We start from the raw sequence: 27367 nt of genomic DNA on the forward strand, positions 1-27367 counted from the left end.
GAGTAGGCTTCGACTGGACTCACTGGAAAGCAGAGTTCATTTGTGACTTGTCCAGATGGCTTGGCAGGAGAGTGATGCTGGTGACTTTGCACAGCCCTCCTGCACTTAAATCCAATTACTTGCAAATCATGACATCACCTTCCTGATGACTTGGTCCTCTTCAACAAGGAAGAACAAACAACGAGGATAAATTACCCATTAATAGAAAGATGAATTCCAGCAGGCTCCATCTATAATTCTGAGACTTATTCACACCTGAGGTGAGCTTTCTCCAGCCCAGTCTTGCTCTGCTTCATCTGCTAGTGGTAACATCCCGAGTACTAGTTTCCTAGAGTTTCTGGTTTGTATCTCAAGCCCAAGGTCTCTCCTCTGGTCTTCACGTCCTGACTACCTTTTACTCAGGTGTTGGAATTCCTAGTTATAGCTTTTCCTGGAATGGACACCAGTCATCTAGAAATGCTGAGAATTATTTTTATCCTTCAAAGTCAAGCTCAGCTATTACCTCATCTGTGAAGGATTCCTTCATCCCCTTAACTGAAAGTGATCCTTCTCACTCAAGTTTCTTAAAGCATTTGAGATTTCAGCTTTGCCTCTATCACATTCTGTCTTGTATTGAGCTAAGTGTGCCCTTGTCTTATCCCTCCCTTTCTAAGCTCCTTAGGGCCAGGGATTATGTTGTTTTTCAGCTTTCTATCCCCAGTATCTAGCTCAGCATCTTACATGTAATACAAGTTTAATGGATGTTTGCTGAGTTTGCTTGAATTTTTTTTGCAGATTGTATTTGAGGGTTAGGAAAGCCAGACAATCTCACTTGTAACTCCTAAAAATCCTTGTATTCTGACATTATAAGGCAGCCTCAGAAAATCAGACAGCTGTTATTACAAATGGAGAGTACCTCTACTCAGACATTGAATAGACAATTATAAATGTCTGGGTTTTTTCCTTTTCTGTGGTGACTGTTTTTAGAAGTAGAGTAAGACCACATTAACCAAAGGATGTTGTTATTGATGGGTAGGAGCCAATTCCTACCACATCTATAAAACAGCTTCATAAAAAAAATGATTCTCAAATATGCCAACACTGCTGAAGATTCTATTAGTGAAGATCTGATGACAGAGTTCTGGGATCAGAGAATACTGAAGCTGGGAGGAACTTTAGAGAACCCTTAGTCTGACTCCTTCATCTTGTTTTATTTTTTCAAACATTTTAGTTTTTTGTTTATACATCACTTTGATTTGCCATTATGTTCCTTTTCCCCTCCCTCATCCCAGAGACTAGAAAATAAAAGCCTTCTTTTAAATTTAATTTTTTTCAATGAACAGAAAGACGTTTAATCTTCCTTCCACCTCCCCCAACCTACTGAAATGAAATAAAAATGAAACCCTTGTAGCAAATACATAGTAAAGTCAAGCAAAACAAATCCCCACATTGGCTATGTTCAAAAAACGTGTCATTCTGTACCTTCAGTCCATCAGTTCTCTATCAGGAGGGTAGAATGGTTCCATCACAAGTCCTTTTGAAACTTTATTGGTCATGCATTGATCAGAGTTCTTAAATCTCTCAAAGTTGTTGGTTTATACAATTTTGTTGTTATCTTAAGTTGTTCTCTTGGTTCAAGCTTACTTCACTAGGCATCAGTTCATATATTATATTTCTCTATAACTGTTCCTTTCATCATTTCTTGTGGCACAGCAGTACCCAATTATATTCACATATCATAATCAGTCCAGCCATTTCCAGATTGATGGACGCACACTTATTTTCCAATAACTTCTTCATTTTATATTTGAAGAAATTGAGGCAGAGAGTTTGAAAATGATCTAAGACATGTTAATATTGTTTATTTTTGTTTCTCTTCTTCTTTCTAGATGGCCATCCCTGCCCTGTGATTCTCTGGGACTCATCATTGTCTCCAACAGATAATGGAAGTCATTCTTCTGTTTCACTCACTTGGGGTTCTTATCAACAATTACTCAAGCAGAAGTGTTGGCAAAATGGTAGATCGCCCAAAGCTGAATGGGGATGTACTGAAGTACATCACCATGAATGGTCTAAAATGGCACTTTTTGATTTTCTGCTTCAGGTAAGAAGCTAATGCAAGTCAGTAGTTGGGTCCAACAAATATTTGAATTCTCTAATCGTGGTACATTTGAATGGGTGAGCATTAGCACTTTGAGGAATTCCATGTGAGTTTAAATTGAACTTAAACTCTAGTCTGATAGAAGAGCCTATAACTTTTTAGTTTCCCAAGCAAAAATTCTAGAAAATTCTTTGTAGTTTATTGAAAGACAATTTTTTGTGGTTGCTGTTCAGCTATGTCTGACTCTTTGTGTGACCCCATGGGGGTTTTCTTGGCAAAGATCCTGGATTGGTTTGCCATTTCCTTCTCCAGCTCATTTTACAGATGAGGAAACTAAGGCAAACAGGGCAAAACCCTTGCTTAGAATCACATAGCTAGTAAGTGTCTGAGACTAGATTTGAACTCAAGAAGTTGAGTCTTTGTGATTCTGGGTCTGTCACTCTATCCACTTCACTGCCTATTTGCCCAAAGATGAATAGCATTCCAGTATGCCTATACCTCTAAGTGGACAATATTTGAAATAATGGTAAAGGAGAGCTAGCAGAGATGTTAGAGAAGAAACATCATATAGTGAACCATCCATTGAATCTAGTCCTAGTTCAAATTTAGACGTTGTCTCTTACCCTGGATAGGTCACTTAACTGCTCTTGGCCTCATCTGAAAAATGGTAGAGGTTGGCTAGGTGACTTCTTAGGTCCTTTCTCCCTCTATGAATCTATGAACTAAGACCTTAAAAGATACTGTACTGTGGGAGAATCTAGGTATAGTGAATAGGGCCCTTGATGTGGAATCAGTTCAAATCCTACCACAGGCATTTTTTAAACAGTGTAACACTGGGCAAATAGTTTAATTTTTCTGGGCTTCAGTTTGCCCATCTGTAAAATGAGGGTGTGGACTTGATTGTCTCCAATATCCTTTCCAGCTCTAGACTTCTGATATTATGGTACCACCTTTTCCTTTGTTCTTTGCAGATTAATCACTCTCCATTGCCTTTTGAATGTTTCTCATGTAGATCTGAGCCTTAGCAAGCTTAGTAAATTAGGTAAACTTCAAAAAGTTTAAAGTGATTGACTGAAGTGGTTATTGTATATAGAACAATATTTTTCTGACTTTTCAAATTTTTTGCTCATATTCTCTAAACATCCCTGATTGAATCAAAAGAATACAAGCAATCAATAAATTCTGAGAATTTTTCTTAGGCTTCCTTTGGCCTCCAGGGTCTATGACTAGTTGGTACTGTTAGAAGGGACACAATTTCAGCAAAGTTGTGCGAGCACATTTATGAAACTCAGAGTTACAGCAACCAATGAATTTCTTTAAGGGGCAGACATTTAGACGACTCCCCAGCATATTTCCCCTTCTGCCGCCTGTCCCTATAGAGTTTCCTAGACTTTGGTGTGATCATCAGTCTATTACTGCCATTTCCATTGGTACATCTGGACACTTTCTGTGTCACAAAGGTGCTGAGTCATACCCTTGTTTTATTAGTCCCAGGATGCACTGAAGGAGGAGATAATTTGGATACCTCAGAATGCTGAATTCACCTAAAAAGTACCTTGAGGCATTCTGGGCTATTTTAGAAAGCAAGGAAGGGACATAGCTTTTTTGATTTAAGTTACATGCATTACTTTTTATTAAAGCTTCTTAAATGCATAAAAAATATCACATTTGGATTCAGTGCCTATTTCTTTCAATATCCAAGTTTATTTTTAGGGGATGGGGCAAAGATTTTTCATGAGTATAGGGGATTTAAGGGACAGAAACTCACTACACTAAAGCAGATGAGCACATTCTCTGTATCTTAAAGCCTTAGAGAATTTCTTGGGGGCATTGAGAGGTTCCGTGACTTGCCCATGGTCACAAATCTCATATGTCTCAGAAGCAGGACTAGAATCCAAGTCTTACATAAAATAGAAAGAACAATGGATTTATAGTCAAGGACATGGATTCAGATTCTCTTTGCCATTTGCTAACTTTTTGACCTCTGGGGGGGAAAAAAAAACTGTAGCTGTCTTGACCTCAGTTCCCTTGTCTTTAAATGAGGGAGGTTAATGAGGGAGGGTCCCTTCTACCTTTAAATATCTAATCCTTTGATTCTGATATCTTATTCCTACCTCTAAGGCTGGCATCTCATATCGTTCAGCCTATGTTGAATAAACCCATTATTTTTGGTTCAGAGAAGCTGAGTCTTGCAAAATCCATGATAAATATTGTTTTTATATAGTATTTTATTTTTTCCAGTTACATGTAAAGATAATTTTAAACATTTATTTAAAAAACTTTTGAGTTTCAAATTTTCTCCCTCCCTCTGTCTCCTCTTCCTTCCCCTCCTTTCTCCTTAAGATGATAAGTGATTTAATGTAGATCATATATGGGCAATATGATAAATATTTGAAGAAAGGGATTAGACTGGATGTGATCTTCTTTAACTCCTTAGGTCTCAGGGTTATCATCATTTCATGATAAGGTAAGTATTAGTGATTTAAGCACAACTAAAACTCTATAAGACCCTCTACATTTCACCTGGTTTTATGAATTGGGAGCTTTCACCCTTGATCTTTTGAAATCCGACATGTTTGGTAGCCTCCCCCACCCCTTTTTTCTTTGGACTACTACTGTTACCTTGACTTATAGTCTCAGAGAGAGTTTCCTAGAGCTCTGAGAATTTACATGACTTGCCCAAGGTGCAAACTATGTCTGCTATAGGAAACTGTTTGGCAAGTAAACTTCCTGACATCTTGAACTCTTTTTATAGGTAGGTGGTAGGTTGGTTGAGGAAACCTTAACTTGAACTCTCTTGTATTCTTTCAGTACCTTCTAAGGGTAGATGCTTAGGAATATTTCTAGAACTGCAGAACTAGAGAAGATCATTTGGTCTAATCCTTCTCATTTGCACAGGAAGCCTAGAGAGATGCTATGATTTGCCAAAGGCACACAGCTGGTTAGAAGAATGGTGACTAAAATACACATCTCTCCTGACATCTGGATGCAGTACTCTTTCTACTCTATGGGGTTACTAATCCTTAATTTGTGGACTACATGGTTCCAATAGTTCAGAAATAGGTAGCGTGGACAGCAGTTTTGTGGTTTGGGGATTTCAGAGGTTTGTGATTGAACAAAGCTTTCAAGAGAAGTCTTCAGTGACAGAAGTCTTCCCCCCCTCATCATATTCAGGATACCCATGAACTTCCAGGTTCTCTTTTCTCATGACAAGGAACATAGGGATGCATGGGAATGTGACCTTAGAGCATAGATTTAATGTGGGTAGGGGCTTTCATGTTCACCTCTGCATGCATTTTGTGATGTTAGCTGAATGGCACCAATTAGTCTGGGATGAAGTGAGTGGCAAGATGTGTACATCTGAGTCCCTGATGATGAGCTCAGACATGAAGATGAGTCATAAGTTAATCACGTCAACTACTGTTTAGGGTCCAGTTCTCTTTGACTCTAATCCTGTGCCACTTTTTTCCATGGATTTAGAAAATGTTAACCAAAAACCAGTCTGTTTTCATTTATGCCTTTGTATGTCTAACACCTAGAACAATGCCTCTTATATACTAGCCTTTTTTAATTTTATTTGGGGGGGGGGGGCAGGGCAATTGGGGTTAAGTGACTTGCCCAAGGTTATGCAGCTATTGAGTGTGTCAAGTGACTGAGGCCAGATTTCAACTCAGGTTCTCCTGACTCCAGGGCCAGTGCTCTACTCACTGAGCCACCTAGCTGCCCCCATGTACTAGCTTCTTAATTCATACTTACTGAGTTTGGTTGGATTGAATTGTTTTAAAAGTGGGGAGAGAGAGGAGAGGTTATTGTGGGTAAACCTGGATGCCTCTGATTCCCTGGTAAGGTAACTCAGCTTCTGGATTGAGAAGCAAGAAGGGAGAGATAATGCCTCTCTAAGAGAGTTTTGGAAGGTTTGTTCAGGAAAATAATATGCTAACACCTTTCTAGATCATTGTTCCTTTGCTTAAAGTAAACAGAGTCATTCAAAGGGGAACAATTTACTGAATCAGGAAGCTTGCTAGTTAGAATCAGAAAGCTTCAGTTTGAATTTTAGTTCCAATACTGTGGAATTCTGGGCAATTCCCATCTCTGCATCTTAGCTTATTCTCAAAGTGTTTCGAGAAAAGCACTTTGTGAACCCACAAGTACTATATAAGCATATCTTCTTACTATTAATATTGTTGCAAGGATTACTACTATTATTATTCTATTGATATTAATATCGTGGGCCAATTGTCAAAACAATCCTGCAGGCACTAAATATTTATTAAGTACCTACTGGATGCCAAAGTAAAGTGCTAGCAATTGGGAATACAAATACAAAGACTTAAAAAATCCTAACTCTCAAGAAGTTTATGTACTAAGTAGGGGGGAGGGGCAGCAGTCAGTGAAGAAATAAAAGGGAAGGAATCAAGTAAAGTCAACAAGTATTTATTAAGCACCTACTATGTAGTAGGTACCGTACCATTTTTTTTCTTTTAAATTTGAGAGCACCAAGAAAACATGTGGCAGAGAAGGATATCCAAATAAATTCCATGAATCCAGGGGTGTTCTGGTAAATGTTTTATTACCTGCCCTCAGAAAAGGGTACTACACTATCACTTTCTTAGTTTTAGATTTTCAATTAAACAAGATTTGTAGTGTTTTTGATTTCTGAGTATAAGGAGCCAATGTGAGCTGGTTCCATCATATACCTGTGTCTGTGCATTGGCTAGGAGAAGCTTATTTTAAAGCTTGCTGCAGTATTGGCCAAAAGTCACCTTTGTTTTTCTTGTTTACATGAAAAGAAAACATTAGTCTGAAGGAAGACATAAAGGTAGAAAGTCACAATTTACATAATAAGACTTGATTTTTGGCATTGTTGGTTGCACCCACAGCTATCAGTCAGAGTCTATTTGCGAAAGAAAAAAAAAGATTGTCTTTCCAGGGGAATTATAGATCACTAGTTTTAGAACCCTCATTGGTAGAGTGATTCAAACCACCAGGATTGCCTGAGGTTCTTGCATCCAGAGACCGCCAAGAGATGGCCTGAAAACCCCTGAATCACTACTAATGGGGACAAGTTCCTTGGGAGTCCTCAGCTGGACGTGTTGCAGATTTGGACTCAGATAAGCTTCAGATTTTAGGGATTCCATATTCATACCCCAAACCAGTTTGCCTGAATCCAGCTTTTTTTTTCCCTAAGCTCTCCTCTTCATATCACTAATTTCTCAAGTCCTAGTTCAACTGATTTAAAAAGAAAGAAAAAAAATCTTAAAAAAAACTTAAACCATTTTCTTCCTCCCCTAAATTATTTTATATGAGTCAAACAATTAATTACATGACTTGGCTCAACAGGGTTAGTGTCAATTCTAGTAAAGTTATTTTTTAGCATGACCAATTTATTTTTTTGCTTATTTTCTTCAGTGTTTTTCTTTTAAGAGCATTATGTAAAAGAAATTGATGGGAATATCATGTGAAGGCTGGAATTTCATACACACAAAAATGAGGACAAGGAAGATTTCAGGTTTCTATGACAACAGTACCTAACTAGCTCACAGGGGTGCCTGCAAAAGATTTGAGTCTGTTTGTTCAGCCTGTGGGAGGGCTTAAAAAAAAAGCAACAAAAAATATGATGGCGTGAACATTGTGGCTGAAATGGGTATTATCTTCCTGGATTTAAATCTTATAAAGTTCTTGTTTTAAACTTGAGCGTTGCCTATGATCCCACATTTCCCATATAAATCCCCATTTCCTAAGATGCAAAGACTATGGGTTTCCTTGGGCCAAGGGGTCTGCCCTTCACAAATCCTTTCTGAATGAATGGGTGTGGCCCTTTGGGAGAAGTTATTTTTATGCAACACTAGTTATGTAAATTATAGAACTAGAATTTTTTTTTAGCCTAAAAATAGATTGTCACTTGTCTGGTGAACTCCATCCTGAGCCTCTCAGTGACATCGCAATGTTTGGCATCTGATAAAAAGTCAGATGCGGATTATATTGATCCTAAACATAGCAGGAGCCCTATTGAAATAGCATCAAATGTGTCATAGAATCTAAGTATTTCTGCAAGGCTTTAAAAAGCCCCTGATTTCATTGGGGTGGGTACTCCCTCCTTTTAGGCAGAACACAACGACCTTTCCACACCCTCACAAACAGTTACCATGTACTTCAGAGGCCAAATTCATTCTCTGGTAGTTGATTCTCAGAATTTAACAGATGATGGACACCTAGTTTGTCACTGGACCTATACTTTTCAGCTTGGTGGTATTTGTCAAGGAGAGCTCAGCTCTCTTGGGACAGACTTTGAGAGCTTTGTGTCACCCTCGCCCTGTGATGAGGCATTGGAGTAGGCTTTGGGTCTAAAGAAATTTATATATTACTGCTTTTTAGAAATTAAAGGAATTTTGTCTTGTCTCTGCTTCTGTTTCGTGGATGTGGGGGATTGTTTTGAATTAAGGTACAGAAGCAGCTTTTATTTCCAAGTGTGGCATTCCTTAGAGAATTCTTTAGTAGAATGATTGCTATTTAGTGAATTCTAAGCAGAGGGAAACAGTGGATAGAAGCTGAAGGTCCCGTGGCAAGTGAATGTGGAACAAGTGACTTGGACACTTGTTTTACCCTGTCATATATTGCCATGCTAGTCATGTGTGTATATGTGTGTATACATATATGTGTGTATACATGTATAGACATATACATGCCAAATATGTATGCATGTATATACACACACGCATATATATATATATATATATATATATATGTATATATATATATATATACACACACGCATATATATATATATATATATATATATATATATATATATATGTACATGAACACACACGTCATTGTTCAGATAGCACTGTTTGCCATGGCATCTAGAAGGCAGCTAGATGGTGTAATGGTGTAATGGAAAGAATGCTGGGTTTGGACTCAGGAAGACCTAGTTCAAATTATGGCCTCAGACACTTCCTGGCTGGGTGACCCTGGACAAGTCATTTGCCATCTCTCAGTCTCAGTTTCTACATCTGTAAAATGAAAGGGTTGGATTTGATGCCTCTGAGGTAACTTCCAGATCTAAATCAATGACCTTGTGATCTTTGCACATCACAGAATGCCCTGTATTTCTCGGGGGTAAGTCCCCAAGAGATGGCTATGGTGGGTAGTGGGAGGGCTCTCCTTTCTGTACCCTCAGCATTACAATTACTTGGTAATTACTTTGTATACATCTTGTCTTTATGTGCATGTTTTTCCCCCAGAAGGATGTCACTTAATCAAGGAAGGCTTTGGGGAGGAGGTGGCTCCTGCAGTGGGTCTCAAAGGAATAGATAGGAGCGATGATGTGAACAAAGTTGGGGAAAGAAGCAAACAGGATGACAATAGAGGACAGAAAGTAGCCAAGTTTGGTAGAATTAAGTGGAATTCCACTCTATTAAGTGGAATGATCAGGGTAAAATTCTTCTGAGAGAGATTTGTTCCAGGCCACCTTATAATCTGCTTTAGACCCAGGGATGCCAGATGAGAGACAGGTAAAGTCCAAGGTAGTGGCTCATATAAACGCAGGCAATCAACAGAGTGAGCCTGGTTTGAAGCAGGACTCTGGATGTTTGTGACCTGGTTAAACCAAAGATGGAAAGTGTAGAAACAGAGAGAAAAATTAGTTACCTGAGTGTGTACAAGCCTCAGTTCCCTCATCTGTAAAATGGATACAACAATTAGCACTTAATGTCATAAAGGAGTTGTGAAGTTTAGGTAATGTATGGTAAAGTGCTTGGCAAACCTTAAAGAACTATGTAAATATTAAGTATTATTAGCAGTATTACCATTTTGCACCTAATACCTATTCTCAGAAGACCTTGCCCCAGTTTTGTATTTGTTCTCCACTACTTTGCATATATTTGCATTTATTCACTTTATGTTTGTGTTGTATACGTACAACTGTTTCCTTCCCCTGAAGTATAAGTTTCTTGAAATTCAAGCTTGGTTCATTCTTTTGTCCTTGAATCCTTAGTGCCTAGCATAGTGCCTGACAAAAAGCAGGTGCTTTCTAAATGTTTATTGATTGATCGAGAAAAGGGGTGGGACTGTGAGTCACAGTATTGCCCCTGGGTGAGAGTTATTGCATGGGTCTGTGGAGTGGGAATCATGAGTGTTTTAAAGGGCAGTGTTTATTCAGGTCAAGATCCTGGGGAGCTGAGGCTGCTTCTCAGACTTTGAACTGTGGAATCCAGAAATATTTGACAGTGTGGAGAGAAGGGGTTCTGGGGCTAGGTGGAAGCTGGTCCACTCCACTGATGCTCTGAACCCTGAAGTCAAACACGTGCTGAATCCCTGGAATTCTCTTTAGGGAGTGGTGATAGCATCTTTTGAAGGACAATGGCGATGCATGTTGTTGGATGACTGTGGTCCTGGTGGATGTGATGCCAGATTGAAAGTGGTGTGTGCTCCTAATTGTCCCTGCTTGTGAAAAAGAGAGGGCTTGTGAATGATAGGAGCAGTCTCAGCACCAAAGCCTAAGGGTGTGTGCACCCATAGGGGTGGGGCACATAGCAATATTACTTTCTGCTTATTTTGACTTCAAACAGGGACCTGGGAATGACATACTTATAACATTGTAGGATTTGTATTCAGGTGCAAATGTATGTGAGAAATAACTTGTAAAAGTTATTGGCTTAAAGGGGAGCAAAGTCATGTTTAAGCATGCATTTTTGACCATTTGGATATGGGGTAGGGAATAGTGAGGGAGGTCCCATAGTGGGTAGGCAGGATGATCTCTGTGACACATCAAGAGCATGGTAGCAGACAGCAGTAGAGATCCAGGAAGAGGGTGTCAGGGATATCTGGCTGGGCATAGCAAGGATGGATACAATCCTAGAGCCTCTAGTTCAGAGACAGGGCTCTGGGGTGTGGAACGGACTATCAAGAACAAAGCAAGGTTTCTAGTCTTATAGAGTATAGGATGCAGGGCAGAATACCTAGGTTTGATTATAAGCATGGGGGAATAGAACAGGCAACCTACGATTGAGGGTGGGCTAGTAATAACGGTACTGAAAATATTTTGGTCTGGCTCTGTTGTCACTAAGGTAGGAAACTCTCAGTGAAAGAATACCTTTTACCAGTGCAGTTCAGCAACTTTTTAGCTGTGAGAATTTAAGTAACCTGCCCAGGTTCACCCAGCATGGATCAGAGGCAAGATTTGAACCCATTTCTTCCCAGTTCTGAGATTGGCCCCGTATCCATGTGGCCTCCGTACAAGATAAAGAGCTGAGATAAATATTGCACTTTAAAGTTTTTAGAACTGCTTTACATTCAGTCTTCTCAACAACCCCAAGGAGTGGGTATGATTCTTCTCAGAGGATCATAGATTTCAACTGGAAAAAGACATTTGAGATAATCTAGTTTGCTCCCTCCCCATTTTGTAAATTAAGAAACTGAGGGCCAGAAATGGGATTTAAACATAGTTCTTCCTGACTTCAAGTCAGGTTCTCTTTCTACTACATCACATTGAAAGTAAGACGGAGAAGATGGCAGAGTAAGCAGTTAATCACTGAAACTCTCCCATATTCACTTCTAAACAACCATAAAATAGTGCTCCAAAACAAATCTTGGAACAGCAGAATCAGCAAAAAAGATTGGATGAAACAATCTTTTAGCCCAAGAAACTTGGAAGATCAGCAAGAAAGGTCTGTCTCACTCAGATAAAAGGGAACGCATTCCAGGTCAAAAAGCATCCCAACAAGCCAGCAGCAAGCCCCACCTCAGCAAACCAGTGGGAGATCCTGAGCCCCAGTGTGGTGGAGATGGAAAGGCCATCACCAGGATCCTCCATGTACCTTAGCATAGCCAGGAGAACTGGCAGAGTCCAGCTTCAAGCCCCAAGCAAACAGGAATCCTCCTGCTGCCAGAAGTCCATGCACTTCAGGGTAGCCCTGATGAAATGTAGACATACCCCACTGGGCCCCAGCACATGCCAGATACCACCACTAGGACCCCAGGTAAACTGCCAGAGCTCTATGGCCTCCAGCAGCACCACCACTCCTCATGCCTTAAGCACAGCACCAGATACAAAGGTACCCCAGGGGCTTCAGGGCAACATCAGCATGAGACAGGTAAAGAGCCAGGGCCTGCAGCCCCTGGCACAAGAAGCCTGAGACAGTGCCCCTTCCACTCCAGGTACAGAGCTCAAATTTAAAAGAAAGGGAAAAGGCCAAAAAAATGATGAGCAAAAAACAACAAAAAAGGAATCTGACCATAAAAAGTTATTATGTTGATAAGGAAGACTAAGGCAAAAATTCAGAACACCTATGGGCAAAACCCCAAAGAAAAATGGGAAATGGTCTCAAGCCCCAAAAGACTCATGAAAGAACTCAAAAAGGAGCTTAAAAATCATATCAGATAGGTAGAAGAAAAAATGGGAAAAGAAATGAGAGTGATGCAAGAGGATTATGAAAAAAGGATCATCAGCTTAGAAAACTGCTTTAAAAAGTAGAATTGGCCAAATGGAAAAGGAGATACAAAAACACGCTGGAGAAAACAACCCCTTAAAGAGTAAAACTGGCCAAATGGAAAAGAAAGTGCAAAAGCTGATTGAGGAAAATAACACCTTAAAAATTAAAATTGGGCAAGTGGAAGCTAATGAATCTTTAAACATCAAGAAACAATCAAACAAAATCAAAAGAATAAAAAAAATGGAAGAAAACATAAAATATCTCATGGGGAAAACTACTGACCTAGAAAACAGATCCAGGAGTAACAACGTCAGAATCTTTAGACTACCTGAAAGCCATAATCAAAAGGAAGACCTGGACAGCATCTTTCAAGAAATTATCAAGGAAAACTGCCCTGATATCCTGGAACCAGAGGGCAAAATAGGTGTTGAAAGGATCCATTGATCACCTCAGGAAAGAGATCCCCAAATAAAAGGTCCAAGGTACAGTATAGCCAAATTTCAGAATTATCAGGTCAAGGAATAAAAGGCTACAATTGGCTGGAAAGAAACAATTCAAATATTGGGGAGTCACAATCAGGATTACATAGGACTTGGAAGATGCAACGTTAAAGGATCAGAAGTCATAGAAAATGATATTCTGGAAGGCAAGGGAACTAGGAATACCACCAAGAATCACCTGGAAAAATTAAGCATAGTACATCAAGCGAAAAAATGGTCATTCTATGAAGTAGACGGATTTCAAGCTTTTACAGGGAAAAGACCAGAACTAAGACAAAAATTGGACCTCCAATATCAAGACCCAAGAGAAGCATAAACAGGTAAAAAGGGAAGAGGAAACATAAGGGATTCACTATTATGCTTCAGCTGAAGTTAAAAAGCAGGGGAATCAATCATGATCTTAGACAAAATAAAAGCAAAAATAGATCTAATTAAAAGAGGAAGGGAACTATATGTTGCTAAAAGGTACCATAGACAATGAAGCAATATCAATACTAAGCATATATTAACCAAGTGGTATAGCATCAAAATTTTAAAGGAAAAGGTAAGTGAGTTATAGGAAGAAATAGAAAGCAAAATTATGCTAGTAAGGGACTTCATCTATCCCCACTCAGAACTCAATAAATCCAACCGAAATATACACAAGAAAGAAACTAAGGATATGAATAGGATATTAGAAAAGTTAAATGTGACAGACCTTTGGCATGATTTTGACACAATGGATATACCACAAGCAAGTTAGAAGAGTAAGGAATAGTCTACTTGTCAGATCTGTGAGGACAGATCAAAAAAGAGATAGCATTACAAAATTTAAAATAAATAATTTAATATAAAATTAAAAAGTTTTTTATAAACAAAATCAATGCAACCAAAATTAGAAGGAAAGCAGAAGACTGTATCTCTGATAAAGGCCTCATTTCTCAAATATATAGAGAACTGAGTTGAATTTACAAGAATACAAGCCATTCCTCAATTGATAAATGGTCAAAGGACATGAATGGGGAGTTTTCAGATGAAGAAATCAAAGCTATCTATAGGCATATGAAGAAGTGCTCTAAGTCACTTTTGATTAGAGAAATGCAAATTAAAACAACTCTTAGGTGCCACCTCACACTTACCAGATTGGCCAATATGACAAAAAAGGAAAATGATAAATGTTGGAGAAAATGTGGGAAAGTTGGGACACTAATGCAGTTTTGGTGGAATGGTGAACTGATCCAGCCATTCTGGAGAGCAATTTGGAACTATGACCAAAGGGCAACTAAACTGTGATCCAGCAATACCACTCCCAGGTCCATATCCCCAAGAGATCAGAAAAAAAGGAAAAGGACCTACATGTGCAAAAATATTTATAGCAGCCCTTTTCATGGTGGCAGAATATTGGAAATTGAGGGGATGTCCATCAATTAAGATTCAAAGCACTCACGAACGAAAAGGCTATCCATATCCAGATAAAGAACTAATGGACTCTGAATGCAGATTGAAGCATGTTTTTCATTTACTTCTTTCTAGTGTTTTTTCCCTTTTAATCTGTTTCTTCTTTCACAGCTGTGACTAACACAGAAATATTTTTTTACACAATACCGCATGTATAAACTATATCAAACTGCCTACCATTTTCAGAAGAGGGGAGAGAGGGAGCAAGAAAAATTTGGAACTCGAAATCTTATAAAAATAAATGCTAATTTTTTTTAAAAAGAAAATGAGAGGGAAGAGCTTGGTCATGAATGAACAAGCGAAGGTCCAAGTTATCAGAAGTGGGGTACAAACCCAGAGTAAAACCAGCATCAAGTCTGAGATGAGCTGAACCACCTGAGTTACAAATTCATCAGTCCTTGCACTTCCCTAATGTCGTGACTGCTTTGAACCCAGGGCCTGGGTTGGAGCTAAGCAAATAGGGGACAATTAACTGCCTCTGAAATGGAGAATGAATGAATATGGGACCAAGGAGGCAAGGTCATCATTATAGGTTTAAGTCATGGAAATTGTGTGTCTAAAGGTGTGGGTTATGTGTACCTAATACTAACTTAGTAGAATGAAGAATGTATGCGCTCTTAGATATAAGGAGGCAGGGGGCTCTTATCTGGGGTTATCATGGAATCTTTGAGGAAGAGAAAGCATTTTAGACAGGCCCTAAAAGACAGTACTTATAAAGATAGGAATGATGCTCTTTCTAGAATGGAGGTGGATTGTTAGGAGAATGTATCAAGCAGGGGAGGTAGGAGAGTGCAAGGTGTACTCAAAGAGATCATGTATAACTAGTGTTATGGGAAGGTTCATTTAGGGTAATATGAGAGTGAAAAGGATAGAGTAATGTAGGTTGCAACTAATTTGTGAAATTCCAGGCTGAGGAATCTAGAGTTTTATCCTGTAGGCATTTTGGAATTATTTTTGAACAAGAGACAAGTAAGGATAAGAATTTCACGTGACCAAGAATGAGTGTTTCTGTAAAAAACAAAACAAAACAAAAAACTTTTAACATTTTGCTTGTTTCAGGATTGCATAGGCATGACAGAAAGGAAAACAAAGAAACTTCTTACAAAATACTACATCTCTAGGCTCTGTAAGGATAGTACTGAAGAGTGATGGTGATTGAGGGCAGTTAACAGGACTCAGAGGGTATGGACACACTTATGTGAAGAAAAAATTATGGTACTAAATTGTAATCAGGATTAGTGAAACCAAATAATTCACTGGTATCGAGACATCTGGAGGACTAGGTAGAAGTTGTGAAGGAGAAGTTGCGGAGTTTAGGGAAGGTGCTGGGTGCAGAACTATTCAGGTAATGTAGTAGAAGAAAACATAAAATGTCAGTGAATGATTGTCTTATGTATTGCTTCTTCCTTAGCCAGTGACTTTTGATGACAAAAGTATACTGCTGTTTTGTTGTTCAGTTGTGTCCAACTTTTTGTGAGCCCATTGGGGGTTTTCTTGGCAGAGATACTGGAGTGGTTCGCCATTTCCTTCTCCAACTCATTTTACAGATGAGGAAACTGAGGCAAACAGGGTTAATTGACTTGCTCAAAATCACGCAGATAGTAAGCATCTGAGGCTGGCTTTGAACACAGGAAGATGAGTCTTCCTGACTCCAACCCAGGCACTCTAAGCACTGCCGCACCAGCTACCCTTAGTAGCATTCAGATATCTTTCAGATATGGGAACCTAATCAGAATGAGTTTGGCTATGAAGAAAATAGTGTTTGATAATATTTTTTTTGCCAGAAAATGAGATAGACTGTAAGTAACATAATAATTTAGCTAGAGTTTTCTTGGGTAGACACAATCATGGTTTAATGTGTAACAGGCACTGGGAGAAGGAACAGGGTGTGTATGGGGCAATAGTTCTTGGACTAGAATATAAGGTGGTCTGTCTCAGATATTTATGGAACTTTTAAAAGGACAGAATGAAGTTTAGGCCATTCTATTTTTATTTTGTATGCCTAACTTAAATAACCAACTGGGAGAGTTTTCTTGCTGCGCCATAAGGGTAATGGTACCAAAAAGGGAAGAGGGAAAAATACCTTGGTAGAAGTAAATCTATCTAAAAATATCTCCATGAACAGAAAATTTGGCAGAAACACCTGGATTCTTGAGATAATTTTAGTTAGTGAAAGGCTTAAAACACACATTTTCTTAAATGATGAGAAATGGATGAATGCAGCAGTTTACAGTGGGAAAAACCATATCTTTTTATTCAAGTAAGAGGTGAGAAGACATTGGAATTTCATCATGCTACATCATGATCTCTTCTGAAGTTTGGTAGTCAGTTTGAAGGTGTTTCATTAACAAAAAATTTATTAAGAACCTTCCCTAAACACCACCTTCTTTGGGGATGACTACCTAACTACCACCACAACAGAAATGCAGACATGAACTACAGTGCTTAGGAATGCACCAGTCGAAAATGGGAGTGTTTCAACAACAGCAGTCTCCTTCTGTATCAGTGAGAGTTGCCCTATTAGACTTTACAGAACTGTGCTCTCTCTTAAAAAAATAAAGCAGAAGTTTCTTCAGAATGTTCCTCCACTAACTGGCAGCCAGAGAGGCACTAAACTTTAAGGAGCGGATTAGAGGGTGGATTATTTTTAGTCTGACTATGAATGGAAATAGAAGAATCGAGATGGATTTCTGAGAAGAGCTGGGAGAAAAAAAAAATCTTAGGAAGTCCAAAGAAAATGAATTATAGAGAGGACCTGGATGCCCTGGTTGGTTATTAGTTGTCTAGATCAGAGCAATGTCATGGAGTCTTTATTTATCATTTCTTGAAGAGTACAACAAAGAAGAGCAAGGATTGTTCCAAAGGAACCCCAAACATGTATAAATAGCTATCTTTTTTTCGGGGGGGATGTGTATCTGACCTGAGATTTTATTGGTGTAGAATATACCCAGTATAGAATTTCTTTCCACCATTACAAATGGGTCACTCATCTGTAACATTTAGTCTTAAAGAATTGCCTCAGGGCACATAATGTTTTGATCATAGTTACGCAACTAATAAGTGTCAGCAGCAAGACTTGAAACAAGGACTTTAAAGCCTCTTTTGTCTAGATTTATATGTCTACAAATATATTTATATAGGACAGTCTCTGTGTGTATATATCTACTGCTATCCACTGATTTTACAAGTGCTTATATGTACATATATGTAACTGAATGCATATGTGTATATATAATCACTTATGAAAGCAACCTATAACAGTACATATATGTACATATGTATGCTTATGTACATAAATGTGTTTATACTTAATGTTATTTTGGAATAATCTTTGGTCTTTCTGTCTACTGGTTATGTGAATGGGTACAATTAAATTTAATTGGATAACATTTTACACAAGGAAAGTTGGGCTCAACACAAAAAAAAAACATTTGTTAATAGTGAGGTCTGACAGCCTCCGACTGCAGCAGTCTGCCAAGGGAAATGGCGGAAGAAAGCATCATCTTTTGAGTCACTCAGAACTAGATTGGACAAAGCACTTTAAAAATACACCACAGGAAACAACCTACTGCTGTCAAGGGAATAGAAAAGAGAACCCAAATAGATCTTTTCCATCTCCAATTTTAGTTGATTTCATGCAGTTTGAAAATAGATTGGTAGAATAAATACCCATTCACTGAGAAATGGGACATATTCTATAGAGTGATTGTTATTTAATGCAAGTGAAGCTCTTTATAGCCACATCTTTGTTAGCAATTGTAGTGCAGAGAAAAATAATCCAAATGCAAATGGGTTTTCATGAGCCTATGGTAATCGTTAGTCAACAGCACTGATACAGGGAGCCCAATGTTCAGGGTATGGTAGGAAGTGTCACAGTAGGATGTTGTCCTCAGAATGCTTAAAAATCTACTGAGAGATATACAATCCACAGTTGTTGGCTTGCAGACAGGTCTGACCAGCTGTACTACATCAGTGAATTTTTATCTAGAAATGTACAGAAAGAAAATATGGGTGAATTGCATGGGGACTCCATAATATTTCTTGGCTAATGCTTATGCAGGGAGAAGGAATTGGGCTGAAAGAGACTCAGATTTCTGGATTCATTTTTTTTCCTATACTTAACAGAATTACATCAATGGTTTCCAGATACTGTCCTGTTTAGCTTATGTTTTCTTTTTTATCCAGTTATAGCCAAGAAATTACTTATGCAAACAAAACCTCTGGCTTTATAGAAAGGGTTCAGTGAGGTTATCAAATTATTTTCTATTATCTTCATTAAACTAATTATTCCATTTAAACTTATCATGGGTAAGCCTATATGATATGACCTTTGTGTCAATTGGTTAGCACATGGGACCCTTTGTATAAACTATTGACGCCTTGTGGCAACTGACTTGCTTTTCTGTCAACTTGGGGACAGATTCTTGAACTTGTGCCCACATTCAGGGCAGGTCCCTGGCTTTCTATTTATCCACTTAGGCATATCTCTGTTCTTTTTACCATACTAACACCACCCTTGTATGAAATTTCTGACTCTTTATAAAACTGCTGGTCAACTCACTTGAAACATCTACTTCTCTCACCCGCAGTTTGCTCTAAGCTGTGTGCATGTAAATAGCCATGTAGGGCATCAAATTCCTCCCATGTACCATTTCTCTTTTAGTGCATGGATCATTCCTAATTAAGCATCCTTACAGAGCCAACTTACTATGACTGGCTTATCCTTTCACTGTCTATTCTAGGTAGAATAGGCAGTGGCAGGGATGGTGGGACAGTGGGGTTGGGGCAAGGAAGGAGAGACAACAGAAGTGAGAGGATGGTGATCAGTCTTAGATAATATTTTCAAGTAAGCTAATTAGGTCTTTGATGTGTCTGCTTTATAACTCAGAACAATGTTGGCAGGAAAAAAGGTAGATCTTTGTTTCAGTGATAGCATGGTGCCATTAAAAACAAAAACAAAAAAAACCCAAACTTTTAATTTCCTGAAAATAATCCAGTTAATTTTCCTCCTTTTGTTCACTTTTGAGCCAAATTTATTGTCTGTTGGCAGTACCCTTTTCAGATATATAGGCTGATAGACAATCTCTATAGGCTATCTTTACATTTGCCTAGCACAGTCTAAATGATCAGCATTCTTTATCATTTGGTTTTTCCTGTGAGGATTTTTGAGTGACCATGAACTTATTTAAGTGGTTCTAATATTATTGGTCTTGATGCAATGTCTCGTGACACATGTAAATGGGACTTGGAACTCAGACCAATGCCTTGGCTACATCCAGAACATAGTCTAGTTCTCTATTTTGCTTCCTCTCCAGACAAAGCTATGGCATCTTCAGATTTAAGCTGGCAGTGTTAGGAAGGCAGCATGGTCCAGTGGAATGGGAGTGCTGGATTTGGAATCAAAAGATATCTGCTTGAATCCACATTCCTACCTGTGTGGGTCACATGTGTCTCTGTGATTGGATTATAAGCTCCTTGAGAACAGGGAGTTTTGCCTTTCTTTGCTTCCTTACTGCTTAGCATGGTACCCAGAACATGACTGATGATGTGATCTTAGGCGGGATATATCTGTAAAATAAAATCAAAACATTGGATTAGGTGATCTCAAAGGTTCCTTCCAGCTCTGAATCTACAATCCTATCATCCCAGTAATGCAGTGTAAAAGTGGTTTGGACCACAGATGGGGGGAATACTCCAGGGCTGAGAGATAGTTTGTCTTCTTTACACGTTTCCTCCCCAAAGAAAGACAAAATGCATAGATTGCACTTGGTCTTTGGGAGGGATCAACTTTGAGCATCCTCATTATAAGTGATAGCATTTAGAGAAAAGCTTTAAAGTTTGTAGAATACTTTATAGACATCATCTCATTTGAAACCAAACAATAATTCTGTGAAGTGGATACTGCATTGACAATGTGGGTGTTCATGCCAGTGTCTTTCTCTTTCCCCTCCTGCCCATTTACAGATGAGGAGAGTAGTTCAGAGAGCTTAGGTGACTTCTTTGCCCTTGGTCCCAAGGCCAGAAAATATCAGGGGCAGAATTTGAATCTAAGCCTTTTTCCTTCCAAAGTTGATGTTTTATTCATTGTGATGCTGCTATATATTAAGTTTTAATTATACTGAAATTTTTATGCTTTAGGAGCTGCTGTTCCTTTGTTACCAGAGATAGTGGAAGGCATTATTCTGGCCGCAAATCCATGTGTTATATCAATGGGGATTTTGTATGTAAAGGATAGAGATGCCAAGTTATGATCTGGCCTTGTTAATATTAGGATAAGCTGGAGCTCGTTAATACTAATGGAGAGCTTTTAAGGTTCAAAAAATATTTTACGCATGTTATTTGATTATAGCCTCAAAACAACTCTGTCGATGTTACTATCCCAATTTTATAGAGTAGGAAAGCAAAGCTCATATAGAGGTTAAATGTTTTGCCTAGGGTCAGAGTTGGTATTTAAACTCTGGTTTCACCTGACTCCAAATCCTCTATACCATATGGCTTCTACTGAAGCCATACCAGTCATGGTTAAATCATGGTGTCTCAAATTGTGAATTTATAGTGACAGTTGCCTTTAATAAAATGATTTCATTCTCTTTGATCTTGGCAAGTCATTTCTTAATAAAGTGTAGCCCTGATTACGTGTAAAACTCTCCTGGTATTCATAAATGTTGGTGACATTAAGTAGCTTGGCTTATTATTCTTTTTTCCAACCTTTGTATTTTCAGATCTACAACCGCTTAGATGTAAACTGCTGTGGATTCAGACCTCGGAAGGAGGATGCCTGTGGTCAGAAGGGAGTGAGGCAGAAATGTGATAACCAAGACACTGTGGAGCTAACACACATCGTTCAAAGAAAGCATGACCCAAGGCATTTGGTCTTTATAGACAATAAAGGTTTCTTTGACCGAAGTGAAGATAATTTAAATTTCAAATTATTAGAAGGAATCAAAGAGTAAGTTTTTGGATTATAATAATAATGAGCTCATACTCTCTTTAGTGCTGAAAGTAGCAAGGCTGAGAGAAATAAGGCTTTAGGCCCTACTTTTAACAGAAATATAATTTGTGTCTCTTAGGGAAGGACGCTGGAGCAAGGGAAGTAATACTAAGTAGAGCAAAACCTGGGTACATAGGAATTATCCCCATTGCCATCTCATGGCTTCTAATAAATTGTCACTTTCAAAGGTAGGCAATTTCATTGGCACAAGTACTCCTTCCACTAATGCAAATGACAGCCCTTTCACCCACTCTCATCCTTATATGTCAAATCAAGTCAGCATTTATTAAGTGACTACTATGTGCTTTAAGCACTGGGGATTCAAAAATAAAGAATGAAACAATTCCTACTTTCAAGAATCCCATGTTCTGTTTGGGAGGATACCATTTACATATATATGTAGTACGGCTATACAGAATAAATGGAAAATAAATATCTTGTATCTTTTATACCTTGCATAAAATACAAGGCGGTTAAATTCAAGGTAATTAGGAAGGGGTAGCACTAGCACTTGCTGGGATGGCTTTCTGTAGAAGGTAGTAAAACTTTGTCTTGAAGGAAAAGGAAAAGAAGGCTTCTTTGAAGTAGAGGTGAGGAAGAAGTCTCTTCTAGGATTGGGGATAGTTTAAATAGGAAGGCATTGAGATGGAGGTTGGTGTGCCCTGTAAGGAACACATAGAAGGCCAGTTTGTCTGGGCCATAGAGCGAAGGAGAAAGAGTAATGGATAATGACAATGGAAAGGTAGGTCAGGGGAGAGCAGATTGTGAAAGGCTTTAGAAGCCAAATAGGGGGACTTATATTCTATCCTAGAGGCAATAGGGAGCCACTGAAGTTTGTCGAGTACGTGGTCAGATCTGTGTTTAAGGAATATCACTTTGTTAGCTGTATGCAGGACAGACTTGTAATAGCAAAAGACTTGGGACAAGGATACCAATCAGGAGGCCATTACAGTAGTCCAGGTGATGGGAGCCTGAACTGAGATAGTAGCTATGTGAGTAGGGAGAAGTGGTCAGATACGAGAAGTGTTGTGGGGTTTCAACCTCCAACACTAGGATGGGCCCATCACCTTTTTGGGTCATATATAGCCTTTATCTTTTAGACCATGTAGAGTCTACAAAAATGTGGGTCTATTGAAAGAAGTTATTGTATTGTATGATGATAAATTTGGAGAATCTCATCCCTAGTATGGATATGGGATAAGGAATCTTTCAGTTTTAGCACATCTTGAAGGCTATCCTGAAAGTCAGGGCTGTCTAAAATGCGGCCGGCAGGCCACATGCAGCCCGCCATGCAATTTATGTCGCTCACCTACAAGCGTAGAAATTTACGTAAATGCGTTAGTAAATGAGCTACCACAGAGCTCTCACTAAAATGGCAAATCAAAATATATTGTCTATTGTTTCAATAAAAACCTAAGGCTGGACAGCCCTGGTCTAAATTATAGAGTAGTTGCAATATATGTTGGTGGAAGGAGTACTCCCAGTGGCACAATTGTAGATTTTGACCTATTGAAGAAGCTACTAATATCACTATCCAGGGATGTACTGATAGATATTAAACGATTAGGTCTTTGAAAAAAATGTGTGTATGATGTCTTTTTGAATTTTATCTTCATTATTAATATTTTCTCAAATCTAGATAATCAATAAAATAATAAATCAGGCCCTGATTTGAACATTTGTTAATTACCAAGGTGTAAATGTTCACTGTGAAGATTTAACAATCAGCTCTCAGGAGCAATTCTGGCTAGCTCCAGGACACTGCTGCTACCACCCAAAAGCTACCATTTATCTTGTTACACACACACACACACACACGCACATACACACACACATACATACATACACACACAGATATATACATATTATATACAATATATTAATATGTAATATAAAATATATATAACATAATTACATATCTGATATATAACATTAAAATATATAATATATGCGCACAACATATGTCATGAAGCATTATGTAAATATAAGGTACGTTATACATATTTTTAGAAATCTTTTCACATCATCTATATCACATTTGATCTTCACAATCACTCCTAGAGGCGCTGGGTTATGAGTATTCATGTTTCAGAGATGAGGAAACAGAGACTCAGAGAGGCTAAATGAGTCGCCCAAAGTCAAATGCTTAATAAGTGTCAGGGAATGAGATATCTACTCCTAGTCTAATACTCTTTTTACTGTGACATGTGGCACAAGAAAGAGCCACTCTTGCTCAGTCTTCTGCTAACATATTTAAATGAAACCTCTAGGGGCAGCCAGGTGGCGCAGTAAGTAGAGCACCTGCCCTGGAGTCAGGAGGAGCTGAGTTCAAATCCGGATTCAGACGTTTGACACACTTACTAGCTGTGTGACCTTGGGCAAGTCATTAATCACAACTGCCCTGCCTTCCCCCCTCCCAAATAAATAAGTAAATAAACAAACAGATAAATAAGTGAATGAATAAATAAATAAATGGCACTTTTGAACTGTACACCCCTGGAGAACGTGAGTTTGGGGGAAAACACTTGGAAATTAAGGTAATTCTATGTTTATAATATTCTTCTAAATCTCATCTTAATTAACTGTCCACATGGCCTGCTTTATAGATGTCTGTATCTCAAATGTCTTTTTGTGGACTTAAGGCTTTGGCATGCAGTGGTTTTCTTCCTTACTGCACCCAAGTCATCCTTTTTGTAGGAAGGAAGACTCAGGTACCTAGATTGTCATTTAGTGCATATGCCCATTAGGAAGGATCTTACATTATTAATAGGTTGCCTTAAATGCCTAGCTCCCTATATATTAAGTTATAGCTCCCTAGAAATAATGGTCACCAGAAGACATCATCAGGCACCATCCATCTTGAGTTCAGCTGTCCCTTTTACTAGAACTAGACTTTCAGATGTGAGGAATGAGTTTATAATATGAACTCTTTTACATACATACATGTACACATATGTGCATATATGTATGCATGTATATATACACACATGTATATATACACAAACATGCGTACATATATACATACACACACACATATATATAATGTGTACACTGAAAAGCAAAATGAAAAAGTCATTAATTAAAGATTTATGTATAGAATAGATTCATCCACCAGTTTGTTTTGAAGAATCAAGAAATACATACTATTTTGTATTTAGAAAGCGTTTTTCCTCCCTTTGGGAAGATTGGATTTGTTTTTAAGACTAGCCTCCAGTCTCCCTCCTCTGATTGCAATAGTTTCTTCTTCTCCTGCTACAGTTAAATTAGTTGAACATCTATAGACTTCACAAATCATAGACTTATTAATACTTTACTGCATGAGACTTTTAATTAACATTTTAGCCTCTCACATAGGAAATTTTTCCAGGCAACTCAAAGCAGCTTGTAAGTACATACTCCCACATTTAACACCCTGCTCATCCCATTCTCAGATCTCTCAAATGACCCCTTTTTGTGCCTTCTTTCAGGAGGATGATGTTACTTGCCTCTCCAAACATAAGATGGCTAGATAGAAGCAAACAGACTACCATTCTCAGCCCACTCGATTTAGATTTGAGGAAGTTGTAGAGAGCTCCCACATGGAGTCCCTTATAAGAACATTCGTTGTGTACCTAGTATCCATGAAAAATACATATGCTAAAATTGTTAATATAGTTTTTGTTAAACTACCTGCCCTACTCTTAACTTATGGCCTATAAGCATAATCATTCTTCCTGATAATTGAAAATTATCACCATGGATGAAGCAAAATAGATGATTAAAGAAATGTGTTCAAGCCACCCATAGGAATGTCAATGATTCTTTATTCTGCTTTTTACTTTGCCTATGTGGATACATCCCCAGACATCAAGACACCAGTCATATTGAAAATGTCGTTAAATTGGATGACATTTTTCTAATATGTCATTGTTAAAGGATATACAGTAGTGTGACAGTGACTTAAACGGTTTGTTTTTTTTTAAAGAGAAAATTAGGTACTATGATTTATGTTGGATCAATGATGGGCAGAGATATTGGCTAGCTTATAATCCTTTTAAACAATTCCTAGATTGAAATGTCATTTTGTCTTTTCAGGTTTCCTGAATCTGCAGTTTCGGTTCTGAAGAGTCAGCACTTAAGGGAGAAGCTCCTTCAATCCTTGTTTCTTGACAAAGTTTATTGGGAAAGCCAAGGAGGTCGACAAGGAATTGAAAAACTTATTGATGTGGTAGAACAGAGGGCCAAGATTCTTCTCACCTACATCAATGCACATGGAGCCAAAGTATTGCCTATGAATCAATGACTTTGAAGGGCTTGTTATTAATGCAAAAATTGGGACAAAAGTATTAGGACATAGAACTACTTCTATAAGACTCCTATAGAAATGTTTCTAAAAATACTTTGCCTTCATAGGAAACATCCACTTTTCTCTTTCTCCATATATATTGAACTGGATCCAGTAGAATGTAAGCTCTTTGAGGGCAGAAGCTATTTTTTGTACCCCTCCCCCAATACCCTATACATGTTGCCTTGTACTTCTAAAATGCTTTTTTTGCATTGGATTGGCCTAAATACTTGACTGAAGAATAGTTTCAAAGATTATCCGATGTAATTTTCGTCAAACCAGTCAGTATCATTGACTAAGTTCAGTTCATTTCAACTCAGCAAACACCTTTTTGTACCTGCAAAGCACTATAACAGGCACTGAGAATATAAAACAGAAACAAAACTGTCCTGAAGGTGCTCACGTTGATTCCTTTGCCTAGCAGAGGAGACCCAGATGTATCATATTGGTCATTTCTATTATGACACCATAAAGAAAGACCTTAAAGATTATAGTGACCAAAAGTTACCTTGGTTCTTGGAGCATTTTGACCTCTTAGGTCTTGGCAAAGCTTGGGTTTATGATCCTTCCATTCAGAACATTGATGCCCAAAGAGTATGTGGTACCTCTCTCAGCACCAGCAAATGCATATCTAGGATTCACAAAAAACTCAGAGACTTCAGTGATGACCTGCATAGATCTATTAGAACATTTGTAAAAACATTGTGAAGCCTCCAGCATTTGTACAAAATACCCTGCCATAGCTGTAGCAAAAGCATAGTATTCCCAGACCTTTTGGAAATAAATTGCATTTTCAGAATAGAAACAATTCAGATCTGACTATTTATATTCATAGCTCCTCTCTTTCTAAAGAAAGGTCTAAATTACACCTTGTGACTTGGAACCAAGTGGTTCTTAGCCTGGAAGTTGGTTATTTAGGGGTATATATATATATATATATATATATATATATATATATATATATATAGTTTTACAGAGGTTTTTTCTTTTTATGGGTAGAGGGCAAAGAATTCAGTTTTTCACTTTTTATGAAGCCTGTCTTATGATCCATTGTGAATTTCTTCAGATTTGGTTAGAATGACAATAGCTATTTGAACCTAGTTCACGTCAACTGTAATGTCTAAACCTATTTCTCTACTGACAAAGAAGATATTATGAGTTAAATCCTGACTTGTGTGATATCTCCTCACCACAATTCTATTCTCAAGGCTGATTCCCACCCCTTTCTCAATGCTCCACCTTCATATCTCATTCTTATTAACATGGATGAACCTAAGCATCTAGAAAGGGAAGGGAATAAGCATTTATGTTGTGCCTACTGTATGCCAGCCACTATGCTAAATGTTTTTTACAAATAGTATTTCATTTCATCCTCACAACAACCCTGTGGGGTAGGTATTATCATTATCTTCATTTTATAGTAGAGGGAAGTGATTATTGGATCTTACTGCCTTTGACTATTTTTAAAGTACAAAGTATGTATTTCTACATTTACCCCTAAACTTTACTTTTGAAATAAGTTTTGAAGGACTACTCTCTTTTTGTTTCTTTTTGCTTCCTTGGGAAATTGACATAGACAGTCCATTTAAGAATTGTTTACAA

At 38.1% G+C, this 27367-nt stretch overlaps 1 protein-coding gene across 1 annotated transcript in view; it reads left to right on the forward strand.

Annotated features, from left to right (window-relative positions):
- Window positions 1-27098, forward strand: part of GASK1B (golgi associated kinase 1B) — a 45610-nt gene extending 18512 nt beyond the window's left edge. The window contains exons 3-5 of the mRNA XM_036764777.1: window positions 1869-2083; window positions 21173-21399; window positions 25516-27098. Of these exons, the coding sequence (XP_036620672.1) occupies window positions 1869-2083; window positions 21173-21399; window positions 25516-25723 (650 nt within the window). The 3' untranslated portion in view covers window positions 25724-27098. The remainder of the gene's footprint in view (window positions 1-1868; window positions 2084-21172; window positions 21400-25515) is intronic.
- Window positions 27099-27367: the final 269 nt, after the last annotated feature.

Source organism: Trichosurus vulpecula, chromosome 6 (assembly GCF_011100635.1).
Source record: "Trichosurus vulpecula isolate mTriVul1 chromosome 6, mTriVul1.pri, whole genome shotgun sequence".
Classification (NCBI taxonomy): Eukaryota; Metazoa; Chordata; class Mammalia; order Diprotodontia; family Phalangeridae; genus Trichosurus; species Trichosurus vulpecula.